This window comes from Lepisosteus oculatus, chromosome 2, assembly GCF_040954835.1.
Source record: "Lepisosteus oculatus isolate fLepOcu1 chromosome 2, fLepOcu1.hap2, whole genome shotgun sequence".
NCBI lineage: Eukaryota > Metazoa > Chordata > Actinopteri > Semionotiformes > Lepisosteidae > Lepisosteus > Lepisosteus oculatus.
Window position 1 is genome coordinate 77,524,834 of NC_090697.1, and position 22,483 is coordinate 77,547,316.

The following is a 22,483-nucleotide window of genomic DNA, read 5'->3' on the forward strand; positions in this document are numbered from 1 at the left end:
GAGACTTCAATTTCACCTCCTCTCTTACACCGTGGTGTTGACATTGCCCGTGATGTAATGGTTAACCCTTTAGTGTGCCTGAGCTGTCCTGCGCTCCCTGCCCCTCCCCCTGCGCAGCGAGGGGGCTGCTGCCCCTCTGCACCTCATCCTCAGACTGCAGCCTGAAGTCTCCCGGAGCCGGCTGGCGTCTTGGATCTGCGCAGCCTCTGAGGAACAGGCAGCTGCTCTCTCTAGTGCTGTCCCTGCTGTATTACAGCTGGCTTTGTGGGGCAAATGTCACCTTGTGGTTCTGGGGCAGCTCTCAGGCAATGGTCCTCAGTGGGCTGGGATGGTCGATTGCCTTTTCACCAGGTTAGAGAGAACAGGTTCAAGCACCAGGCAGAGTCTGAAAATCAGAGCCCTGCGTGGAAATGGGAAGAGCTCTGAGAGAAGCCTGGGGGGCACACAGACAACCATACAGTCTTAACACAACACCCAACACAAAGAGGAGCAGGCACAAACCCCCTCATATACATATGGTGACCTGCCCTTGTGTCCCATGCAGGGCCTGACGCAGATGCTGGTGTTAGAAGGCCACAGGTGGAGCTGAAGGATGGGGAAAGAGATGGACCCGTGAGAAGGCTGCAGACGAGGGGAGACCCCCCGGCCCATCCAGCTGGGGTGACCTGAAGAATCGGAGCTCCTGCAGCGAGGCGGCTCCGTGGGGGTTGTGCTCCTGGAAACCCCCCCCCGCGAGGGCCGCGTGCCCCCACACCCCACCCCAGCTCCTGGCCCAGCTCTGCCCTGGGTGCCCTGTGCTTCCATCTCTTAGCCTGTGGTTTGTTTCAGAAGGGAATTTAAAGATGAAAGAACAGCTCAGGCACTGCAGGAGTCTGGGCTGTTTTAACTCGGTGTTTTCAGGATGTTTCCTGTGCGTGTATGTGGGAGCTCAGGGTCTCTGTCTCCCTGTCTGTCAGTTCAAGCTGCCCTCTGCCTGGACAGCCCCAGCCCCTCTCGAGTGCTCATCTCGCAGGCTGACCCTGAATATGATCTCCAGCACGCCTGCTTGCCTGTGGTCACAAGCAGCTGGTACTGCGAGAGGGTTGCTGGGCCAGTGACGCTGTGGTACCAATACGGGAGAGTTCGCTTTGTGCTTCTCCAATAAGAACTGCAAGGTTCCACTTGTGTGCAGGTTTAACATCTGTTGAGGCCGTGCACACAATACCACGTGCATTTGCTAAGCAAGCTGTTTAAGCTTGGTTTCCCACTGTGTTTACTATAAATATGGGAGCTCAGCTGTTGTGTTTTGCAACTGGCATGCCAGTGTGGACACAGTGTGGATGTATTGTTTCATATGCTGAAACACTGAAGAGGGTGTTCTCTTATAGATTTGTAGGGTAGCATGTGATTTATGATTAGGTAGCGCAGTGGCATGATGCCCAGGGACACTGCTGCCGAGACAAGATGAGGCTGAATCACTGCTGGACCCAAGCACTCACTGAAGGAAGTGCCCGGATCGGGAACAATGGATCTCCAGCTTGTCAAGAGTGAGACTGGAGATGGGACTTTAAATAGGTGGAATTCTGAAAACAGAGAGAGAGAGGAGTTTATTCTGCCACGTGCACATGTCCGTTGCGCTGTTCTCTCGGGACGTGCACAACAGGCAACGCTTTCACACAATGTGCGCAGTAATCAATAATAAATAAACAGCAGAAACGAGATGTCGCCATGGGACAGCACGTCCCACGCCAGCTCAGAGCAGCGATCTGGGGAGATTCCGGGGACGAGTGGAGGACCAGCACGGCCGTCCGCGCTCAGAACAGTGGGAGCCCCTTCACCAGGGAGCCTCGCTGGCACCGGCAGAGCAGGGCTACTCTCCTTTCGCAGTGCCCCCGCAGTGCCACTGGGAGCCAGACACACCTGCCGAAACCTCAGCCCCCTGGGCACGCTGCCTCCAGCCGGGACCAGCTGGTGTGAAAGCCCCCCACACTCACGCACGCACGGTGTCTGAAAGCCTGACCTCGTTACCTGCGCTAATCACTCCCTCCCATCAGCGGCGGAGGCTGAGCTGGGCGAGGGGCCTGACAGGCTGTCTGCTGCTCTTTGTGCTGGGAGAGATGCATTGGAGCAGGCAGGGATAGGGTTTCGGCCAGGGGACGCGGGGGTGCAGAGGGGGAGTGTAGCATTTCGGTGGATACAATGGCAGAATAACATGTCTCCTGTTGTTTTTTTCCCCTTTATTTCTTGTTATCTCGGCTGCCCAGCGGCACTGAATTCCACAGCCCAGCCACCTGTCTAAGGTGACCTTGCCTCAACACGTCAGCCCTCGAGCCCGCCAGACGTTATATTTTCCCAAAACCTCGTCCAACCGGTTTCCCCAGCGCCCTGCCTCAAATATCTGCCCCTCTCCTCCCCCTCTGCTTTCCTCTTGGATATCGCCGCTCTGACTCATCACCTGGCTGCCTTTCTCTGTGGGTTATTTTCATCTTTCCCCCGTTTCTGGGAATTTTATGTTGCGATTGTTGTTTTTCCTGATTCTTTGTCTGTGCTCATGTTCCCGGTGTTTCTCTAGGCTGCTCTGGGAAGGTGCTGGTCCGGTTCAGTCCGGCCCGGCCTCCCGCGCCTCGCCCTTGTCCCAGGCTCTCCTGCAGAGCGGCTGCTGGACTGGACTGCCGGTCTAGTTTAGTCGGGAAGGATGCTGTACGTGGGGAGGAGGAGGAGCCTGGGGTGTATTTGCTCCGTGGAAATGGCCTGTAGCTCTCTTTTCCATTTCCAGACTCCAAACTCACAGAGGCTGTTGATTGCCCTCGTGTCTTCCTGCTCTGTCCTCCGGCTGCTCCTCGCTCCCCCCTGCCTGCCCTCCCACCCTTGGGCCCACAGAAACACTGACTGGCAATCAGAATAGGAGTGATGACATCTTCAAGTCCAGACATCAGCAGCTAACCAAACACCTCTTTTCTTCCCTTCCATTCTCCTCACAATCTTCCCTCCCTCGGGGCGTGAACCCCATCCCTCTTATCAAACACCAGCAGCCGGCCCGGATGAAAGAAACCACATGAGTAACCCAGACGCCCCCTCCTCTGCTGCAGCCCTTGTCTGGGGAGTGAGCGGCCCCTTTCAAGCCGCACTGCGGGGGGGGGGAGCGGAGCGGAGCTGAAACCCTGCCCCCACCTGGGCGGACACGTGATGAGTCACGCCGCCGAGTCGACAGCACCATCGGGTTACAGTTCGAGCTGAGCCTGACAACCGATCTGCACTGCTGCCAGGCTCACACACACACACCCGAGCCGGGAACACTACCCTGTCCCGCAATAATGAACCCGAATCAATTCACCAGATCAATCAACTTTACTGTACATGGCACCTGCGAACATCTCAGATTTGCAGCACTGCCTTCAAAGCGATGTGGAGCCGTGTGACGCTGGTGTGTGTGTGTTGTGGTAGAAGCTGATTACCAAGCAGTAAAAGACAGCAGGATGGTGGTGAAAGCCCACACATGTGGAAAAGCATGACAGTGCACTGGTCACACCCTACAGATGGACTGTGGTACAGGGTGGCAGAAGCTCTGTCTGGTCTTGCCCCAGTGTCCTGAGGCGCTCCCCAGGCAACAGCACGGGGCTGCAGGGTGCCCCGTGAGCAGGAAAGTGCACAAAACCATTTTCGGGGCACCTGTGACATTTTCAGCCTTGCCTGAAACCACAGAAAGTGAGGCTGTTCCTTTACCAGCTGTGCCATTTGAACCTTATCTCCACTGAAAGAAACGTCTACAGATTCCTGTGCCACCCTCAGTTTGCATCAAGGAGAATGAGATTTTACCTTTTACTTGCGAAAACATACAATACATTCCTGCTCCACTCAGCTTAAGACGACCTCAGTCCTGCAGAGCTGCAGTGAACAATCCCAGCCACCTGCCTCTTCACCTGTGCTCGCTAACCCCATCAGCCTGGGCAGAGAGCGGAGATGCAGACTCCACTGCTGCACTGCGGGGATCTGCTGAGCGCTGCACAGGGTGTGGACGTCAGGCACAAACTGAAATGATTTTTGATTTCTACATACTACACTCACAGTAGCTCTAATAATTATTTGTGCAGCCACGTTGACCTATTTGCACACCTGATTTTCCAGTATTCTGAGGTGTCAATGTTTCTCCAGTTGTAATACTGCAGAACCTGTTCAGCTTCTTTATTTATCTGGCAAAAATATCTGAAATAATATCTGGTCGAACAGGTAAGCAGGGATCTGTCTGTTGGCCTGCCGTTATGTGCAGCTCAGTCTTTTGACTTGGTTGTTTTGCTGCAGATGCTGTTTCAACGTCAGGCAGTGGTGTTGGGGGAAACTCCATGCTGTGTGTGAAGCCTCAGACCCACTGGTTCCCTCCCGTCTCGACGTCCAGACATTAGCATGCAGGTATCGCTTCCTCTTGTCTGTGATCTTTAGTCTATTCTGTACCAGTTCCTCAGTGTTTTAGAATACACTTCATTTGACAATGGACAGACACTTATGTGTGATCAATCCACATTCTGCATCAGCTGGGATTGCCTTTTGACTGACGGGAAATAGGAGTTTATCAGGTACCTGTGTGATTCGAACTGCCAGGAAATGGCCCTTTAAGATTTGTTAATGTTCTCCTAATTAGCACGAGCTCCCCACACCTGCGCCCAGCCTGAGCCAGATCAAGCCCGGCCTGTGAAGGGATGTTGATTTCACACTTGAGCGGTGCTTTGAGCATTGTGGCAGGGCAGCGGCCATGCCCCACCCTGGAAGTTGAGAAGGAAGGCATTCAATTTTTCCAGCAGCTCTTCAAAGCCAAAGGATTTAAGCTCGGGAGGCAGGTGTCAGTAAATTGGTGGGGGGTTTGGGGGGGAGGTGTTTGGAAGGAGAAGTAGCAAGGAAACTCAATCTCAGGTTCAAACACGATCCCTGCAGGCTTGCACGCCCCCGCACACACCTGGTGGGCCCCCACAGGTACTCCTGGCCCCATCCCTCTGTGGCTCTGAGCCAGGCAGGGCAGCAGCTTCAGAGCTGAGATCAGAGGCAGCGAAGCAGAGTGCCGTGTACTGTGTCCTGACATCATGGCACCCACAGCAACGCTTGATAGCTTCTCGCTTAGATTTCAGCGCTGCATCTCCGCGGCACCTGCCACAGCTCCTGCCTCAGGGAAACGGTGTCTGTGTCCCTCCCTGTCAGATCATTCCAGATCTGCTTCTGTTCCCTCTCTTCTCTCTGCTCTCCCCCCTCTTTGCTGTGCATTTCTCTCTCTCACAGTGAAAAGAATAACAAGACCACTTCTGAAGCATTTCTGTGCTCCAAGAGCACAAGCATTTCTATTGATTTTCTAAAGCTGCTGTTGGCAAACCAATCGACAGCCTCGCAATGTAGAGTGAAAAATCAATTTTCTTTTCTTCACTCCAAGCATTTTGGAATCTTAGATTTAATGTCGGGTTTATGTGATGATAGAAGAAAACGTGGAGCTGAAGCTGAACAGCAGAGCAATTTTGAAAGTCGTCCTGTTACACAGTGCCTGTGAGCATGACTGTGAACATATTTCCAGTATATTTCCCTGTGTTTTGCTTTGCTGGAGGGAAGTTCGGCTCTAACAGCCGGAGGCTGGGAAGACATGCTCTCGGTGCGTGATAGACCCCCGTCAGGGGAGCTGTGGCTGTGATCTCGGCACGGCCCGGCCACTCCTCTGCCATTTCCCTGCCATGGTCTTCCCAGAACTCCACTGTCCATCACACGGTGCTCTGCTTCAATCACGGAGTGAGCCAGTGCAATATTGAAAGGGTTTCAAACTGAAATTAACTGTCCTTCGTTATTTTATTAAGCCTTGACCAAGGAGTTCATGAGGTGATGAAGACGCAGGATAAAGCACTGCCGAAGAGGAGCCAGGGCTGCCGATCACTGTGTTATGTCGAGCGATTTGAAGGAAAGGGTTTGAGAACCTACAGCTTTCGTTGCAGTGTGGCTTCTGACTTAATCAAGTCCATTTGCATCGTGATCTGCAACAGATGTACCTTACACCCCTGAGCTGACCAGTTCCCCAGTTTGTAAGATTGAACGAAACTCTGCCTGTTAGCCCCACTGTGCTGTCGAAACTCTTCTCTGGGCCTGTAAGTCTGGCCTCCCTGAAGATCCCCTTAATTCACTTGGTGCACTTGGTGACTCTCTCCTCCCCCTGAGTTGCTGGTGCACAATGATCACTGTGCGTCTCCCAGGAGGGGCTGCTGGTGCAGAATGATCACTGTGCATCTCCCAGGAGGGGCTGCTGGTGCACAATGATCACTGTGCGTCTCCCAGGAGGGGCTGCTGGTGCAGAATGATCACTGTGTGTCTCCCAGGAGGGGCTGCTGGTGCAGAATGATCACTGTGTGTCTCCCAGGAGGGGCTGCTGAGGCAGAATGATCACTGTGCGTCTCCCAGGTGGGGCTGCTGGGGCAGAATGATCACTGTGCGTCTCCCAGGAGGGGCTGCTGGTGCAGAATGATCACTGTGCGTCTCCCAGGAGGGGCTGCTGGTGCAGAATGATCACTGTGTGTCTCCCAGGAGGGGCTGCTGGTGCACAATGATCACTGTGTGTCTCCCAGGTGGGGTTACTGGTGCAGAATGACCACTGTGTGTCTCCCAGGTGAGGCTCTACTGTAGTGAGGGGTGAGTTGGGTTCTCACCTGTATGTAAAGCAGTTTGGGATCCTTTGCAGGTGAAAAACACTGTTCAAGTGGAAGTTATTATTACTTCTCAATGGGCTGGAAACGGATTAGTCTTCATCTTTCATTCAAGTCACCTGTGTTCTGTTTTATTTTAGTTTCTGTCAAGTCAGTGTCACGTTGTTTGACAAGGCAACATCTAACACAGATCTTGTTTGATCCGTTTTTGTTTTCTCACTTACAGATGGGCAAACTAAAAACCAGACAAACTAGTTGGGTCAAAGGGCCTCCTTGCTTATGTGCTTATGATCTAAATATGTGAGTCCCGCCTTGCGCCCTGTAACCCCCCCATCGGCGCTGACTGGCCGTGCTCCTGCACGGGAGGAGGATTATGGATCAGGGAATAAGAAAGCAGGAAAACAGAACAGGGTCCCTTCAAATGTGAATCCGCAGGACAGATGACCGACAGTATCGCAGCAGCGCTTGTGCCGTGGAGCCTGCTGGTGATCAGCACTGCCCTCATCGAAACATCATGATCTTGAACTCCATCAAGACACTCTCAGAGTTTTTATTTCGTTTCTTTAAATCTAGTATCGTCGCAGGGCTAGTGTGGGAGTACGTGAAAAAACACACAATGCCTGCGGGGAAATCCGCAATAACAACCGGCTCCTGGGAAATTTTCCTGGCTTGCCACTTTTAAAGGGCATCTGTGAGTGCAGGTTGACGTAATTCCTGCAAAATGAAAAAAACCTGCAGGTTTGGTTGGCTCATCTTTTAATTGTTCGTTGTTTTGCTGTTTAATCATTTCTTCCCAAACCAGAACTCCCTGTCGCTGCTGTCGCTGCTGGGGCTGCTGGGGCTGGAGAAGGTTCTCACAGGCTGTGGCTCTGCCCGAGGCGGTAGGCTGCTGGGAGGCTGGGGCAGGCCTGTGCAGGACCCGGCTCTTCCGCCCCGACAGCTCCGCGCAGCAATGTGAGCGATGGGGACAGGAATGCGCCCTGCAAGCCCGGACACCGTCCCGCTCTCCCCCTCCGAACCGGCCAGGCCGGGCCTCTGGGCGGGGCCTGACTCTGTCCTCGTTCGGACCTGCCAGGGAACCGCAGCAGCCAAACAGGCTTGAATCTGGGCCTGCAGGCCCCAGCACTGGGCTTTTCAGAAGGGAGAGTTTCAACAGGCCGCTCCTCCACCACAGGTGTGCACACAGACTGACAGAATACAATGAGCAGCTTTGGCATAACCCAGAGCAGACATCAACACCACAGCATCTGTGTGGCGGGCAGTGTGCTCCCAGCAGGGCCTGATGCAGATGCTCATGCAGAATGCTGGCATTATATCAAAGGGTGCAGAACAGTACAGGGAATCCCAAACTGTCTGAGGAAGGTTGTCTCTGTACAAGTATCACCTTCTCAGCCTGGTTATTGACTGTGTCTGAACCTGAGAAACATCAACCCCCTCTGAGCTCCCTCAAGGGAAAACTAGCACTCCTGGCAGAATGCAAAGCCTTTATCGGACAGGAAATGAGAATAGTTGAATTCAAAATTCAGGTTTTTAAAATATCATTTTATTTTAAGATTTGCGTAATGTATTGTTTCACAATATTGCGTAGGAACTGATGGACAACTGTTGTTGTAGGAGCCATTGTAGACAACGCCTGGCGCCCAGCTAGTGTTTTCCACAGCTAGTGTTTTCAGTGATAAGAACCAAAATCCAGCAGACGTGTGAAGCACTTGTCAGCTCTCAGCAGCAGGTTATCAGACATTCAATCTGTTTTCTTTCCTGTGCTGCAGTATGTAAATCAGGAACTGTAAAGGTAGATGTAGATGTTTTCACCTATTGCCTTCCTTCACCCCTGCCTGCAGCCTGGGAAAGCTCTGCTTGGGAGGTGGGAATGAGGTGGCCTTCAGATCCCGGCCTGCTGGGGCATGTTCTCTGCATACTTGAGCCCGACACTTTGATTTCCACACCACTGTCTGCACAACACCAGCCGGCACTCCCTGCGCTGACCTGCACGCTGAAAACACTCAGCAGCAGGGTGTTCGCCCAGCTGCTCCGCCTGTGACTAACAGCGGCATCAGCCGGCCCTGCCTGCTGCTCCCAGCCTCCTCAGGGCTGCGTCACTCCCCCTGTTGTTGTGATGCTGTCTGGAAATGAGCCCTCAGGGACCCCAGAGCTGAGCTCCCAGAGACGTCAGCAGTGCTGGTCCTGGGCACCCAGGGTGACTCAGTCCACACCGCTGCAATGAAATCACTGCGTTTTTTGCAATTTTATTAGTTTAGTTAACTCCAGAGGGTGATCAGTCTTGTAGGTATACAGTACTGCAAAAGCCACATCTTTGGGTCCAACTGTATTACTGGCAGTTTTAGATTGGGGTCTGTCGATCTCTAGCTCACTGATTCTGGCCAAGAGAAGATATGTTGAGAAATTCAGAAATGTCTCCGTCAGGTGAACTAGGACATCTCTTCTCCTGTGTCAGGAAACCTGGCTTCGCTCAGAGACACACACTCTCTGTGTGCATTGATCCTGCGCTAGTCTGCTTCTCGCACGCCGGTGGCGTACCCGTGTCCCTCCGTTTCTCAAGTCGCCTCCCTGCCCGAGTGTCTCCTGCTTGCTGGGCCGGTGTGACCATGTGTTCAAGGAGCCCAGGCTGCACGTCTCCAGCGGGCTCCCCAGGCCAGGACAGGATCCACAGCCGTCCAGTCTGCCCCTGCCAGCTGCTCCCCGCGCGGACCAGGCCTCGGTCCAGCCCCAGACCAGGTGGGGAACGTGTGAAAGCCGTTTCACTTCAGGGCAGGAGGAGGTTTCCAGAGGGGCTGTGGCCGTGGGGAACCGACAGCCTAGTCATCACTGCGGGGATATGGCAGAAGTCCTGATAGGTCCTGCATCACTGACAAGGACACAAATGTCCCAAATACCTGCCTCTTCTTATACTGTTAATGTGTGCTTATTTTACTTCTCAGGGAGGCAAATATTTCTAGACTGGTAAAAGGGTCAGGAAAGGCAGCAGTGTTTGATTTAGCCAGTAGCCTACAAACTGGAGTGAAAAGTGCTGACAAGCACAAGCTTGAGGAGCCTGAGACAGCACAGGCCACAGAATGCAGTGGAGAGCACAAGGCGTGTGCCCTGCACAGTGTCGGCACAGTACGAGCGCACATTTGAAGACAAGAGAGCTTATACAAACATTCATGTTTATTTTATTAAAAAAGTACTCATTTCCACTTTGTTTACCAACACAGACAGGCTTGTAATAAATATCACACACAGAAAAGGAGCAAGGTCAGAGAAAATCGGGAAACAGGAGGAACATACAACTCCAGTACATCCCTCAGACTTCCCCAAAGGAACCCAAGTGAAACACCAAGTCAAGTCCGTGGCTCGGGAAAGCTCTCTGAAATCTTCTTGACAGGGGCCACAGGTCCCGATGCCCCAGGCAAGAGGAACCGCGGACCGAGCTGGCACCAGGGCCTGCCAGACCTGCCCGGAGCACCACGCCCCTCTCCCAGCTCAACACCGGCAATCAAGTGAGCCACAGAACATCCCGAAGGTTTAGTTCAGGGTGGCTTTAACTGCAGAGAAAGGAGATCGTATTCCACAACGTGTAGCTTTCTGTTCAGTTAAAGTACAGGGCCACAAACGACGCTTCTTCCCAGCCAACATACTGACACCGAATTCTGGCAGATACCATTTTAAACAAGAGATGTTTCAGATTTAATAAGTGTAAAAGTAGGTAAATATTGTAAATTGCTACTAAATTTCTCCTGCTCCTATATACACACACACAGTTCTTGGTACCCACTGAACACTGGTCCCCTGAGAGGAGCGCAGGGCAGCAGGTCGGCAAGACATTGTGCGCCTTTCCGTTCAGGGAGTGAGCAGTTTGCTTACTCCTTCCTCTTCATGACAGGCACCGTTCTTCAGGCGTGAGGGCACAAGATCAATCTGTGCAAACCTCTGTGCAGGCTGCTCTCCCCACTTTAAACCCCCCCCCAGTTCAAAGGTCATGCCTCTTGGAAAGGCTAACAGCTCAGGAGCCGCTGTCAAGGTCTGCTCCTTTGCTCTACAAACTGTCCCCATCAATCACTCCTATTGATCTAGTGCTGCAGAGGCTTGAGACTTTCTTCCTATTAGGATATGGTGACCTTCGTGCTTTAATAACACAGTGAGGGCTTTGTCCTGCGACACAGTAGATGTTTCTGTACTGCTGAGTCCCTCCAGCAGGAAGGGAGAGGCAGTCTCCTGTGGCATTCCTGCAACAGCAGCTCCTGACTCAAGCCTGTCAGCTACCGTCTGTTTTCACACCAGTTTGATTTTAAGCCGCTTAAAAACCGCTGGGCAGACCATGGTGGAGATCGTTCTTACTGGGCGAAGAAGGCCATCTCAAAACGTGATTAGGCCTGGGTTCCAGGCACTGCTTAAACTGGGTAACAGCCCATCAGAGTCTAAAGGAGATGCCACATGTAGGCAGTTTTAAATTCGCTTCTCGTCCTCCTTTGTGAATCTGCAGCTGCCCCTGGGGGTGTGGAGGGGGTTGAATTACATCTAAAGATCTTTAAAATCTTTGATTTCAGGGAGGGATTTCCCTGTCTGTACTAGGAAAGGGGTGATTGTAATTGAGCAGACAGGCAACACATCTGCTCGTTTATCTGCGATTATAAGCTGACAAAATCAAAAGGCTCACTAAGCCCTGAGGAGAAGCAGAGCTGCTGGCACATTGAGCACAGAGACAGCGGACCTACTGTCACTTCAGAAACACACAGACAGCCGATTGGCTACACACGGGGAAAAAAAATCAAAACAGCTTTTTTAATTCACTGAAACATGACCACTGCTACCGAAGCACATTCTCCACAAACCCACATCGGCGTGGTTCATCGGAACACCGGAAAAGTCCTCTGCCCGTCACTACCAGCGCATCCTGGGCAAACTAGTCTACGCAAGCGAATTCCTCAACTGCGAAACTGCTGCGGGTTCGAGCTCCACACAGCTCCCTCTGCTGCGTCTGGTCAAGACCAGGCCTCTCCCGGGGGTGAAAGAGCCCCCGCCTGCAGCTCTCCACACGGGCAGCAGTGGCCGTGGCGCGGGGGCAGGCTGAGTGGCAGTCCAGCGGCGCCCCCTGCCCCCCGCTCCGGGCGCTCAGGCGAGGGGTAGAACAGTACAGCGTGCCAGGCAGCCCCCGCCTCCCCGTCGCGATGCAGTCCGAGCAGCGTCCTCGTCGCCGGCTCAGGGGCCCCTCCTGCGGGCGGCGGGTTACGGGGAGGACGTCCCGGCGGGGCTGTGGGGGCTGTACCCCCGGCTGGGCGAGGAGCCGTAGCTGGGGCTGCCGGGGGGCGAGGAGGCCCTGAGCTTCAGCCACTTGTCGCCCAGCGCCTTGGCGAAGTGGTCGTCCACGGACACGCTGACCGGCAGGGCGCTGGAGTCCGCCTCGCGGTAGTGGAGGCCCAGGCTGCGCCGGAAGTGCTCCTCCACCACGGGGTCGCAGGCCGGGGGCGAGGAGGCTGCAGGGGAGGAGGAGGAGGAGTTAGACTGGACCGGGCCCGAGTGACAGGGCCGGCGGCCGTGCCAGGGCGCGGGCGTGGGGACTCACCGGAAGAGCAGGGGCTTGACCGGACCTCGGGAGACGAGCTGGCCGCCCGGGCGCTGGAGGACACGCAGGTGATCACCGAGGGCCGGATCTGAGGGCAGAGCAGGGGAGCCCGTTAGTACCGGAGCGCAGAGGGCTCTTCACGCAAACACGTCTGCTTTAAACGACAGGCAGTGCTGAAATCCGCCGCGCTCAGCGACGCCTGGCCCTCCGAGAGCGGAGCCGCTCAGCGCTGAGGGGCCAGAGCAGTCCAGTCAGACGGGAGGAGAACCTCTGCTTACAGCGCCATCTCCTTGGAGTCACATGCAACAGCGCTGTCTGTTTGGGCTTGTTGGCTGCATTCCTCGACCCATTGCTCACATTTCTCCAGAAATCCAGCCGGCTCGCATATTTGGTACAAGCACAGACCTGCAGCTTTCCCTGCACATCTCTACGTGCTTCACTTCAAACACGGCTCGGAGCTCCTGTGAGGCTGTTTGAGAGGATCGGGCCACAGCCTTGCACTGCAGGAAACGATTTCATTTCCCCCCCAAGGCATTCCAAGGACGAATCCTGACAGGCAACAATCTCATGTTTTGCACACTCAACTCCTGGAGCATTACGGGAATCTTTCCTGCGTCTGACAGGAATCGGTTTGTTCACATTCCCGGTAACTGAGCGCTCACAGCTGGTGACCCATGCCAAGGGCGGGTCTCTTGTGGAAGATGTACAATCCCTAGTCACAGTCCCTAGTCTGAGAGCTATTTTTCCCTGTGTGAAGAGCTCGGAGCAGGGAGCTGCGTCAGCAGCATCGCCTGTAAAGGAATAAATAAAGGTTTGCTCTGCACTGAAGTAGAAAACTCTTCCTGCTGTCAACACCTTCAGACTCAACAGCAGTAATTGTTTTTCTATTTCCAGCACAGAGCTGACCTTCACCTGTTTTCCTGTCACCAGTCTCTGTCCTCATGAAAACCCACTGAAAGGGTGAACTGCAGGCTGTGACGATGCACGATGCTGAACTGCTGCTCAACACCATGATTTGTCCTGAGGGCACGGTAGTTGATTCTTAGCTCTGGGCACGGCTGCCCACTAATGGTTCGTTTTGTGAACCAGTCCGATGATGATCAGCTGGCACCCCTGCTGCACCAGGTCCTAGACTGTGTGCAAACCAGTGGTGTCTTTTGCTATTTGCTTGCTCATCTGTGTTCTCTACAGCCCTGGGCTCCCGAGCTCGGAGACGGCGCCCACCACAGTGCCAGCGCAGAGAAACCGCTCGGACTCACCTGTACCCGGGTGGTGGTGGGGCTGTGGGGCTTGGCGTCCATGCTGGGCACCGTGCCCTCCGTGGGCGAGCAGTAGCCGGGCTTCTTGATGAGCGCCAGCGGCTCGTCCATGGGAGGCCCGGCGTACAGGGGGCTGGGCAGCCGGCGGGCGGGGCTCCTGGTGGTGGTGGTCACCGTGGGCGTCTGCGGCGGCGTGGCGGGGCTGAGGCTGGGCTGCCGCTGGAAGCTGCGGGTGGCACTGCCGAACAGCGCCCGCTCCTTCCTGGGGGGCACAAACACAGGGTCACAACACGTCGCAACAGCAGCGGGCCGGGCTGGCCGGCCTCTACAGAATCGGGCCGGGCTGCGGCGGGTTCCACTCACGAGATGAGGGCCAGGGACGAGCGGCGCACTTTCACGGCTCGGTCCTCCACCGCCGGGCCGCGCTCGGGGCTGTGCTTGCGCTTGATGGGATAGACGGGCGGCACGCCCGCCCTGTGGGCCAGGTGTCGGTACCGGTCCTCCGTCCTCAGGCTGGGCTGCCCTGCGGAGCGAGAAACAGGCCAGTCAGCTCACGGCACGCACGCACGCACACACGCACGCTGCTCCCGAGTAGCAGCGACGACAGGAGGCGTGGAGCTGGCGCTGTCTGAGACCAGCGCCCTGCAGCACACCGGGTGTCAGCGCGGACGGGCCAGCCTGGGGAGACGGCGCTGGGCCCGGCAGAGCGGAGTGACTCGCAGACCGGTCAGCTCCGAGCCACGACCTCCACAATGGCTTCACTGCACCAGTATCAATCGCCACCCCTCAGGATAAAACCAGACACTCTTCACTAATTAACCCCCCTCCCCCCGTCTAGTTGCTGGATTACCGAGACCAATCTCATATCAACAGAACATCCCACAGGTTCCGCCAGAGCAGACCAGAACCCTTGTCTCCAAGTCGCAGAGCGGCAGATGTCAGGCCACCGCGTCTCGCGTCTCACTCCAGCGCGCTGAAAGAGGAGCGAGCAGCGGGCTGGACCCGGTCACCTCGCGCACAGACACTCGCCCCGCCCGCAACGGCTTTGTTTGAGGACCGGGGGCGGGTCAATCCGGCCAGAAAGCACGCAGGGTCACCTCCTTACGCTCGGGCTGCACGGACAGCACTCCGGGGCGCTCGGCCGGACGGAACTCTTCGCAGACGGGTGCAGGCGACTGGCCCAGTCTGAACTTTCCGGACTAAGACGCGCGGTCCTGCAGTTCAGCGTGTGGCGAGCAGCGCTGTTGCCGTCCCGAACCCCGCCGGTTCCGAAAGGCCCTGGTCCGAACAGCCCGCGGCATCGGGCCGAGCCTTGCTCATCAAAACCTCCCTCGCCCTCCTAACCCATCCAGTACGCACGGGCGTAGATTCACACACGCCTGTCGTTTAAATATTCCCGGTGTAACGATAGAGACTCCCGGCTCAAAGATCTCCAAGTCCTTTTCTACAGCGCTGCGGGGAACTAGCGGGCAGCCGACCGGACCACCCCTCCCAGTCCAAAACGCCACAACGCGCGATCAAGAAGGCACTTAGTTCTCCCAAACCACATTTAAGCTGGAAGACGCTCGGGTGCGAACGAGGTCCTGAGCTGCTGCCCTGCGCTCCGAGCCCCGGGTGAGCGTCACGGCCGGTCTGTGCTGCACCAGGGCAGCGCACTGTCCTCTCGGCAGAGCAGGAATACCGACTAGAACAGTTGTCAGTTTAAGGGGTTTTGTCCGCACCCGACAGCCCCGTGCAGTCGCGCGAGGGGAGGGCTCCTCCGGGCGCCAGGACTGCGCTTCAGGTGCGCATCTTCTTTTCCTTTCAGCAGGAAATAACCCCTTACCTGCTCCTTTCAATATATATAGAGGAACAGTAATGTCTCCACCGACGCGCTTGACCAGATACCGTGACATTGCCCTGCTGAGTCCAGTTCAAACGCATAGTAGCGCTTCCGATGACTTACCTTCTAAGATGTAAACTTTGAATCCACTGTTCATGCGCGTGATGTAGTGGAAATTGGTTACAGCCATCCCGCCGATTTTATTTAACTCGTATATAGAAAAAGCAAAAAAAAAATTTCAAAAACTTAAATTAATAAAATCCTTCCTGGGGAAAGTTTGCAACACGGACCAGACCACAGCCGCAAGCTCGACAACGGCGAGCAAAAAACAAAATGTAAAAGACTGGATTAAGGAAACTTTCAAACGGAGACAGATAAAGACCGAGATCCTGCTAAAGATCGAGGATGAGGATGAGGTCGGGGGTCCGGCCAGCGCGCGCCTGCGAATGGCCGTGTGTCAGGAGCGTCACGCGCCCGCAGGTATTAGTAAACCCGGCTGGCTTCTGATTGGCTCCTCGCTGGCCAATCGCCGCGCTCCCCTCCTTCTCTTTGTCATCCGCTCTGTTTTGATCTCGGCTCCTTCCCTCCTTGTGTGAGATCAATAATCGCGGGTGTCCCCCGCCCCCCATGAAGAAACAGCACAGCCAGAAAACGGGGATTTAAACAGATCTGACAGGTTTCAGCTGGTACAAATACCTCAAGCGAGACAGCAGCGCCTTTTTTATTTCTGATTCCAGATAGATGGATCTGCTGGTGCTCGACAGAGCCTCTTCTGAGCACTACAGAGCTGTAGGTCCTGACCTTGAGCTTGTACAGTCCCATGGCACCCCTGAAGAACATCATGATTTTGTTCCTGTAGTTTTTATAGCTCGATATCCTGCCCAGGCTGAAACCAGCCCCTGCAGCAGAAGACACGGCTTCACAGCGTCCTCAGCTGGGAAATCACCCAGGAGAAGCATTGTTGTCTGCAATCTTATTAGAAATATATGGCAAATCTTTTGGAAATGCTTTCAACAGTGAGGTGGTAGATGTGCTACAAGAGGCGTCTCCAGAGCTCAATGATCCATCCTACTGACTTGAAATCAGCGATGTCCATAATCTACTTGTGATCGGCTGAATGGGTGATTTTTCAAATCAAATCATTTAGAGACCCCATGCCCCAAAAATCAAAAGACCCTCCTGCTCTCAAAGACATCATCTCCCTTCATTGAAACCATTGTTTCATTGGTCCCTGATCAGCAAGCGTACCCAGTCTGGTTCAGGGGCTCCGAAGGCTCACCGGACTGGTCAGACACCCCTGGGCTCCTGAGCCTCTCTCCGAGGAGGGAATGAGCAAGAGGAAAAGGGCTTTAGTCTGACTCAGGCTAGGCCTCCGTCAAGCCTGACCTCCCAGCAGGCATTAATCCTCATCAGGAGCCTGCAGAGATCTCCTCCCTTCAGACAGGCTGAGACTGCTGTGTTTGGAGTGCTTAGACAGAGCCTGAGACAGGAGTCTGCACATGACAACAGAAGAGCTCTTGCTAACAAGAGGAAGCCACTCTGAACACCTCAGCCATTTAGCAGTTTGTAGTAAACTGATCCAGTTGTTTCTTGACAGAAACCAGGGTATCAGCATCGACACCGTGGTTGGGCAGCTCGTTCCACACTCCCACAAGCCTTTGCGTAAAGACGTGACTCCCGTTCTCAGTTTCCTCCCATGTGCTCTGGTTCGTGTGTCACTCTTCATTCTGAAGAAACCCTCTGCGTCGTCTTGTCGATTTCCTTGAGGACTCTCTGTTCAAGGCCAAAAGAGATTTGCTTTTTGTGTTGATGCCCTTAATGTTTCCTTGTTTTGTGTTTTTGCTGTTTTACCTGGAACTAGACAGGTTGCAGTTTGCGCTCTGATAGTGGCTGGAGTCAAGAGGGGGCTCCCCAGCGCAGATCAGGGACCAGGCTCACGTTCAGCCCTGCAGCGCCTGATTTAAAGTGACACATTCGTTTGAGGGAGACGCAGCCTGACAATAATGCTTCAAAAGCAAAACAAGATTTGCCACATTCCCTTTCATTTCAGTGCACGCGTCAGGTTCGCTAACTGGACAATCACTTTCACTGTGCATTTCCAAAAATCTGGAACACAGTGTAGATTTTGTCAATAAATTACACATAAATGATAATTGCCTGATATGTGAGGTGATTTGGATCAAGAAAAATAAATGAGATTTAAGACCAGTGCAGGTTTATAACCTGATTAAAGTTACTTGATGAAAAATGTTATCTTTTCTTTTCCTTTCAGAGTAGAATTAACCTTGACCTGTTCTTAATCCCTGTTATATTTATAGCATGAATACAAAATTGACTGAATCTTAGTAGATCAGGTGGGCAGCTGCATCAGCATGCGTAGGCTGCAAAGGAACAAGTAACAGGTTTATTCCCTGCTGAAAAGAGAAGAAAGTAAACACAACGTTTCGGCCGTGGAGCCTTCTTCATGTGTGAGGGAATCTTAGTAGATACACTCTGAAAAACATGTGCAGACAATCAGCATGTAAATGAATATGATTATGAAAGGTCTTCAGTGGGACAGGATGGACAAAACCACACAACCTTGCAGTAAAGCAAAAGCAGACCAGTCTTGTTGAGCCATTAAGGACGAAGTATTATAGTATTGTATCACAGGGTGGCTGTGGCAGTCAGTGATGAGTTCATGCCTCGTCAGTGCTTGAGGTATAAAAATAATTACTAGTTAACAGACTGATGAAAGTTGCAGAAGACCTCCCTACAACCGCACTATTCCGACCACATGGATACCCAATCCTCTGGGATGCTAAAGACCACATTTCCATTTTGCAATACTGGGAGTCTGTGAGAACTGCTGTACTTTTGGGGGATTTTCTTGGAGGTGCCTTGTGCCTGAGTTTAAATTTGTTTGGCACATACCACAGGAGAATGTGGAAGACACCTGTGCACCACAACTGAAAACACATAAAGTCTTTATTCTACAGTTCTTATTCACGTACAAAAAGTGATTTTATTCTTATACAGTACTTTCTGTACAGCTCAAGTACTGCTCGTTCCACACTCCCACCGCCCTTTGTGTAAAGAAGTGCCTCCTCTTCCTGGGTTTCCAGCTAGCTCCCTTTCAGATCAGTTCACAGATTTACACAAGGAAAAGGCTCATTTAATAATATTCATTATAATTGCTTACACTTATATAGCGCTTTTCTGGACACTCCACTCAAAGCCATTTACAGGTAATGGGGACTCCCCTCCACCACCACCAATGTGCAACATCCACCTGGATGATGCGACGGCAGCCATAGTGCGCCAGAACACTCACCACACACCAGCTCTCAGTGGGGAGGAGAGCAGAGTTGAAATACAAATGACATCTCCATTGTTGCAGGGCAAAGCAGAGCACAGCATTATCTCATACCACGAGTTAAAGCATTTTTTAAAGCATTTCATTGTCAACTAAAGCAATTCTTTGCCAAAAACACCACTGTATGCTGTACTGTTCGTGCATTGATAAATAAACCTTGATTGATACCACGAAAGATAAACAAATTATCTACCAGCAGGAGGCTTTCCTCTGCTAGGTGGACACTGTCCTGTATATGTCTAAAACCTGACCCAGTTCAGCACTGCTTTAGCTGTATACTCTAGACATCACTTTTATTCATGCGTAACATGTCCAGAAGAGGGTTGCACTGTGGTAATGTGATCAGCATTGCTGGCCCACAGCGCTGGGGTCCTTGGTTCAATTCTAGACTCGGGGAGCTGTCTGTGTGGAGTTTGCATGTTCTCCCCATGTTCGTGTGGGTTTCCTCTGGGTGTTCCAGTTCCCTCCCACAGCCCAAAGACGTGCTGGTAGATTCATTGGCTTCTGGGAAAACTGGCCCTGGTGTGAGTGCGTGTCTATGTCTGTGCACCCTGTGAGGCCCAGGGTGTACCCCGTCTTGTGCCCGCTGCTTGCCTGGAGAGGATCCGGCTCCCCCGTGACCCTGAATCGGATGAACATGGATGGATCTCCATGCGAAGGTCTTGTAATAAGGCCATGAGAAAGGTCACAAAGGAGAGGAGAAAGTTCGGCCCATCTTGCTCATTTACTGACTAGCAGGGTTGTTTAAATCTGCTCTCACTTCTCTGGACAGACGCCACAGCAGCAATATCTTCCTGACAACACAAAGACCTCAAACTGTCTGCAACAGTGCTTTGTACAATTGTAACATACCATTACTGGTTTTACATTTTACGCTTTTAATTAGTTATCATCATTCTGTTTGCTATTTTACTGCTCAGATGAAAGTGACGTGTCCATCGTCACTCTGCAGTTGCCTACAGTAAATGTCACTGGCCAGGAACTGCATCTGCAGGGGGACAGGAGGCTGTAATTGTTGCTGGTTCCCATTGTGTCCCAGTACTGCAGGAAAAGCAAAGGTGTGAGCTTGAGAGCATTGTCATCTCGCACGCCCTGCAGTCACTCCCTGACACTAATTAGTTTAGAGGAGATGTGACAAATACCTCACCAGAGAGGTGCCTGTCCAGCAGCTCAGATGAGCTCTCTCTCTCTGTCGTCTGGATTCGTTCTGTCTTTCTGAGCGTGAGATCTCTTTCCTTAACGTTGTTCTGAGCTGCGCAGAAGAGTCCAGAAGCCAGGCTCTCCCACGACCTGCACTACTGTCTCAGGGTGGCCCCTGCGTTACATTGAGAAGTGCTGTGCACTCAGCCCTGAGCTTCTGGACTGCAGTGCCAGTTTCCCACTCAGACAGTGTGACGAGGTGCCGGGACCCTGCAGCAGAGTCAGTCTCTCCAGATGTTTATTCGCTCCCCTCAGATCCCCCATCCCCCCCTCCTTTCCACAATAGCTACCTGGGAAGTCACCGCCTGCCTTCCCAAACATCTGCAATCTGGCCCGACTGCATACCTGCCATGGCTGAGCCCGGAGCTGCGTGGAGCACAGTCATTTCGGCCGACCTGTAACGACACGCAGAAGGGAGAAGAAAGAAAAGGGAACTTGTGCATTCCGGCTCTGCCTTCCATTCACGGAGATTAATTGAGGTCGGAGCTGCTTTGTTGAGGAGAGACAAAGGAGGTATTTAGCTGAGCCTCCTCAGAGGAGAGCTGCCTCCCCTGTTGCAGCTGTGTCTGTGCTTGTCTCCGAGTGTCCGTGCTCGGGTGGAGCGTGCAGCACAGCTTTTACCTGGCTGGATGGGGCAGGGGGTCAGTGCAGCGTGCAATGTGCCGTTATGGGAGGTTCCTTTAATGCACAGACTACAGTACAAACAGAGCAGGGTAATTGATCTCTCATTATTTATATTTATGCGGCTTCACATCTTGCTTTGGTTAAGTGCTTTGAGCAGAGTGCCCAGAAAAGCGCTTTATGAGTGTAAGGAATTCTTATTATTCATTTTTAGAAAATAGGATCCTATGAAAGCACACTTAGCGGGGTTTTATCTAACGAGATGGGGAAGTATTTGGATGCTGCACATGTGTTATGCCCACAGTGTGTTAAAATCGATTTGCTTCCTGACCAAACAGCTTTCTAGAAGACCTCTCCCGGGCAGATGTTGTAGAAACCCTCAGTTAGCTCTGCGAATTCGGACACTGGCAGATTGGGAGCAGGAAATGGCCCCAGTTGGTGAAATGACAGACAAAGGGCCCTGAGGACAGCCGGAGCCGCACACGGGGACAAGGCTGTGCTCTCTACTGCAGGGCAGCTTCAAAGCCTCTGCAGGCACATGCAGGTCAGGCGGCCCTGGTCACCTCCGTCAGGGGGCTGAACCGGCCACGCCCGGAGGGCCCATCTGCTCCTGCTTTCAAGAGTTCGTCTCCTGCAGGCTCTTATTTCACAGCGCGTCTCAAGTGTCCTGCAGGGACCTTCTGGGGATGTGGGGTGTGAGCAGAGAACGACCAGCTGCCAACCCTATAAAGAACAAAATTGGTTGACTTTGTCCTCTTCCTTGTTTTTTGTTGTTGGTTATTCACACAGTCTCTTTGTGTGCTGCACCTTGTGTACGTCTACTTAAATCGCAGTGTAGTTTGGATGGTATGGAGTATGTTTTTTTTTTTGCTAAGCGTTCAGGTAGATGATGCCATTGCCCAGTGAGCAATAAAGTGAACAGTAAAAACGAAACAGTGCAGAAATCTGTTATGCAGATCAGTTTAAATGAAAGCTGTAATTACAAAACATTAGCATGGATCCATAATCAAATCAAAGTACAGGACTTACGACAACACAAGAATGGATCAGAGGCTCTAAAAAGACAAAAGGCACACAATACCAGTCACAGACAGTCAGGTGATGAATCAGATGTAACCTGCACCCATTATACCTCAGTCTGAGAGCTGGAAGTGGCTTGGTGATGAAAACAGCACGCTGTTGAAAAATGCAGTTTCTTTTTTTAGTGGCTTTGAAAATTTTAGGAAAATGCATTGTTCATCCGGTTCTGTGGCACGATGAAGGGGGGCGTGCTGGAGAGATCGTTCGTCTCGCTTGACTTTGAGACGGATGGTTGTGTTTCTGGAAGGGGTCTGGTACTGGAGGGGGCAGAGAGCTGGGCAGCGCCCTGGTAGAAATGCTCTGCTGCAGGGGAGCTCCACTCTGGTCCTCAAGAGCTGCTGTCCAGCCACACAGAAAGGCTCCAACGTGTCCAGTTGAGCACATGGTGAGGTCAGGTAGGTAACTAAAGGCTCAGGTAGCAGGAGTAGATGGGAAACCAGAGCCCCCCTGGCCCCCCAGGACTGGAGCTGCGCCCCCCGGCCTGTGTCGCTGCGCTGTGTGGTTCTCCGCAGTCACCAGCTCTGTCCATCACAGGGCCCCTGCCTGTGGAGCGTGGGGGTGGGGTCTGGCAGCTTTCAGCCTGGGGGTGTGTGTGGGGGGTGATGACAGGTGGCCTGAGCTCTGGCAACAAGCCAGGCCTTTGTTACCTGTCCCAGCACCTGCATTCCAGTCCGTGGAGAGAGCTGAATGTGTAGCCTGCAGGCACACTTCCTCTCTGCCCACCCCTCTGCCTCGTGTCTCCCTGTCTCCCCTGCAGCTGCCCCCTGCGCCCCGCCCCCCACCTGGCTCTGGCGCTAGCGCCCCCACCAGGGCAAACACCTTGGAGCCCAGCCCATAGCCCCCCCCCCAGCAGGAAACGGCAGTAGTGCGAAGCTCTGCAGGTTGGGGTGCACGTGTGTGGCAGTGGGGGACCTCGATGGCTGCAGGGGAGGCGTCCCGTCA

General features: G+C 53.3%; 1 protein-coding gene across 1 annotated transcript; it reads right to left on the bottom strand.

The window, feature by feature from the left end:
• Positions 1-11,773: 11,773 nt before the first annotated feature.
• Positions 11,774-15,726, bottom strand: vgll4l (vestigial like 4 like). The gene is made up of 5 exons (XM_015345100.2): positions 15,409-15,726; positions 13,827-13,986; positions 13,464-13,725; positions 12,205-12,292; positions 11,774-12,115 (listed from the first exon to the last, which is right to left on the bottom strand). Exons 1-5 carry the CDS (start codon positions 15,473-15,475, stop codon positions 11,868-11,870), a joined length of 825 nt encoding a protein of 274 aa, XP_015200586.2. The 5' UTR covers positions 15,476-15,726; the 3' UTR covers positions 11,774-11,867.
• Between the last annotated feature and the right edge of the window lie 6,757 nt (positions 15,727-22,483).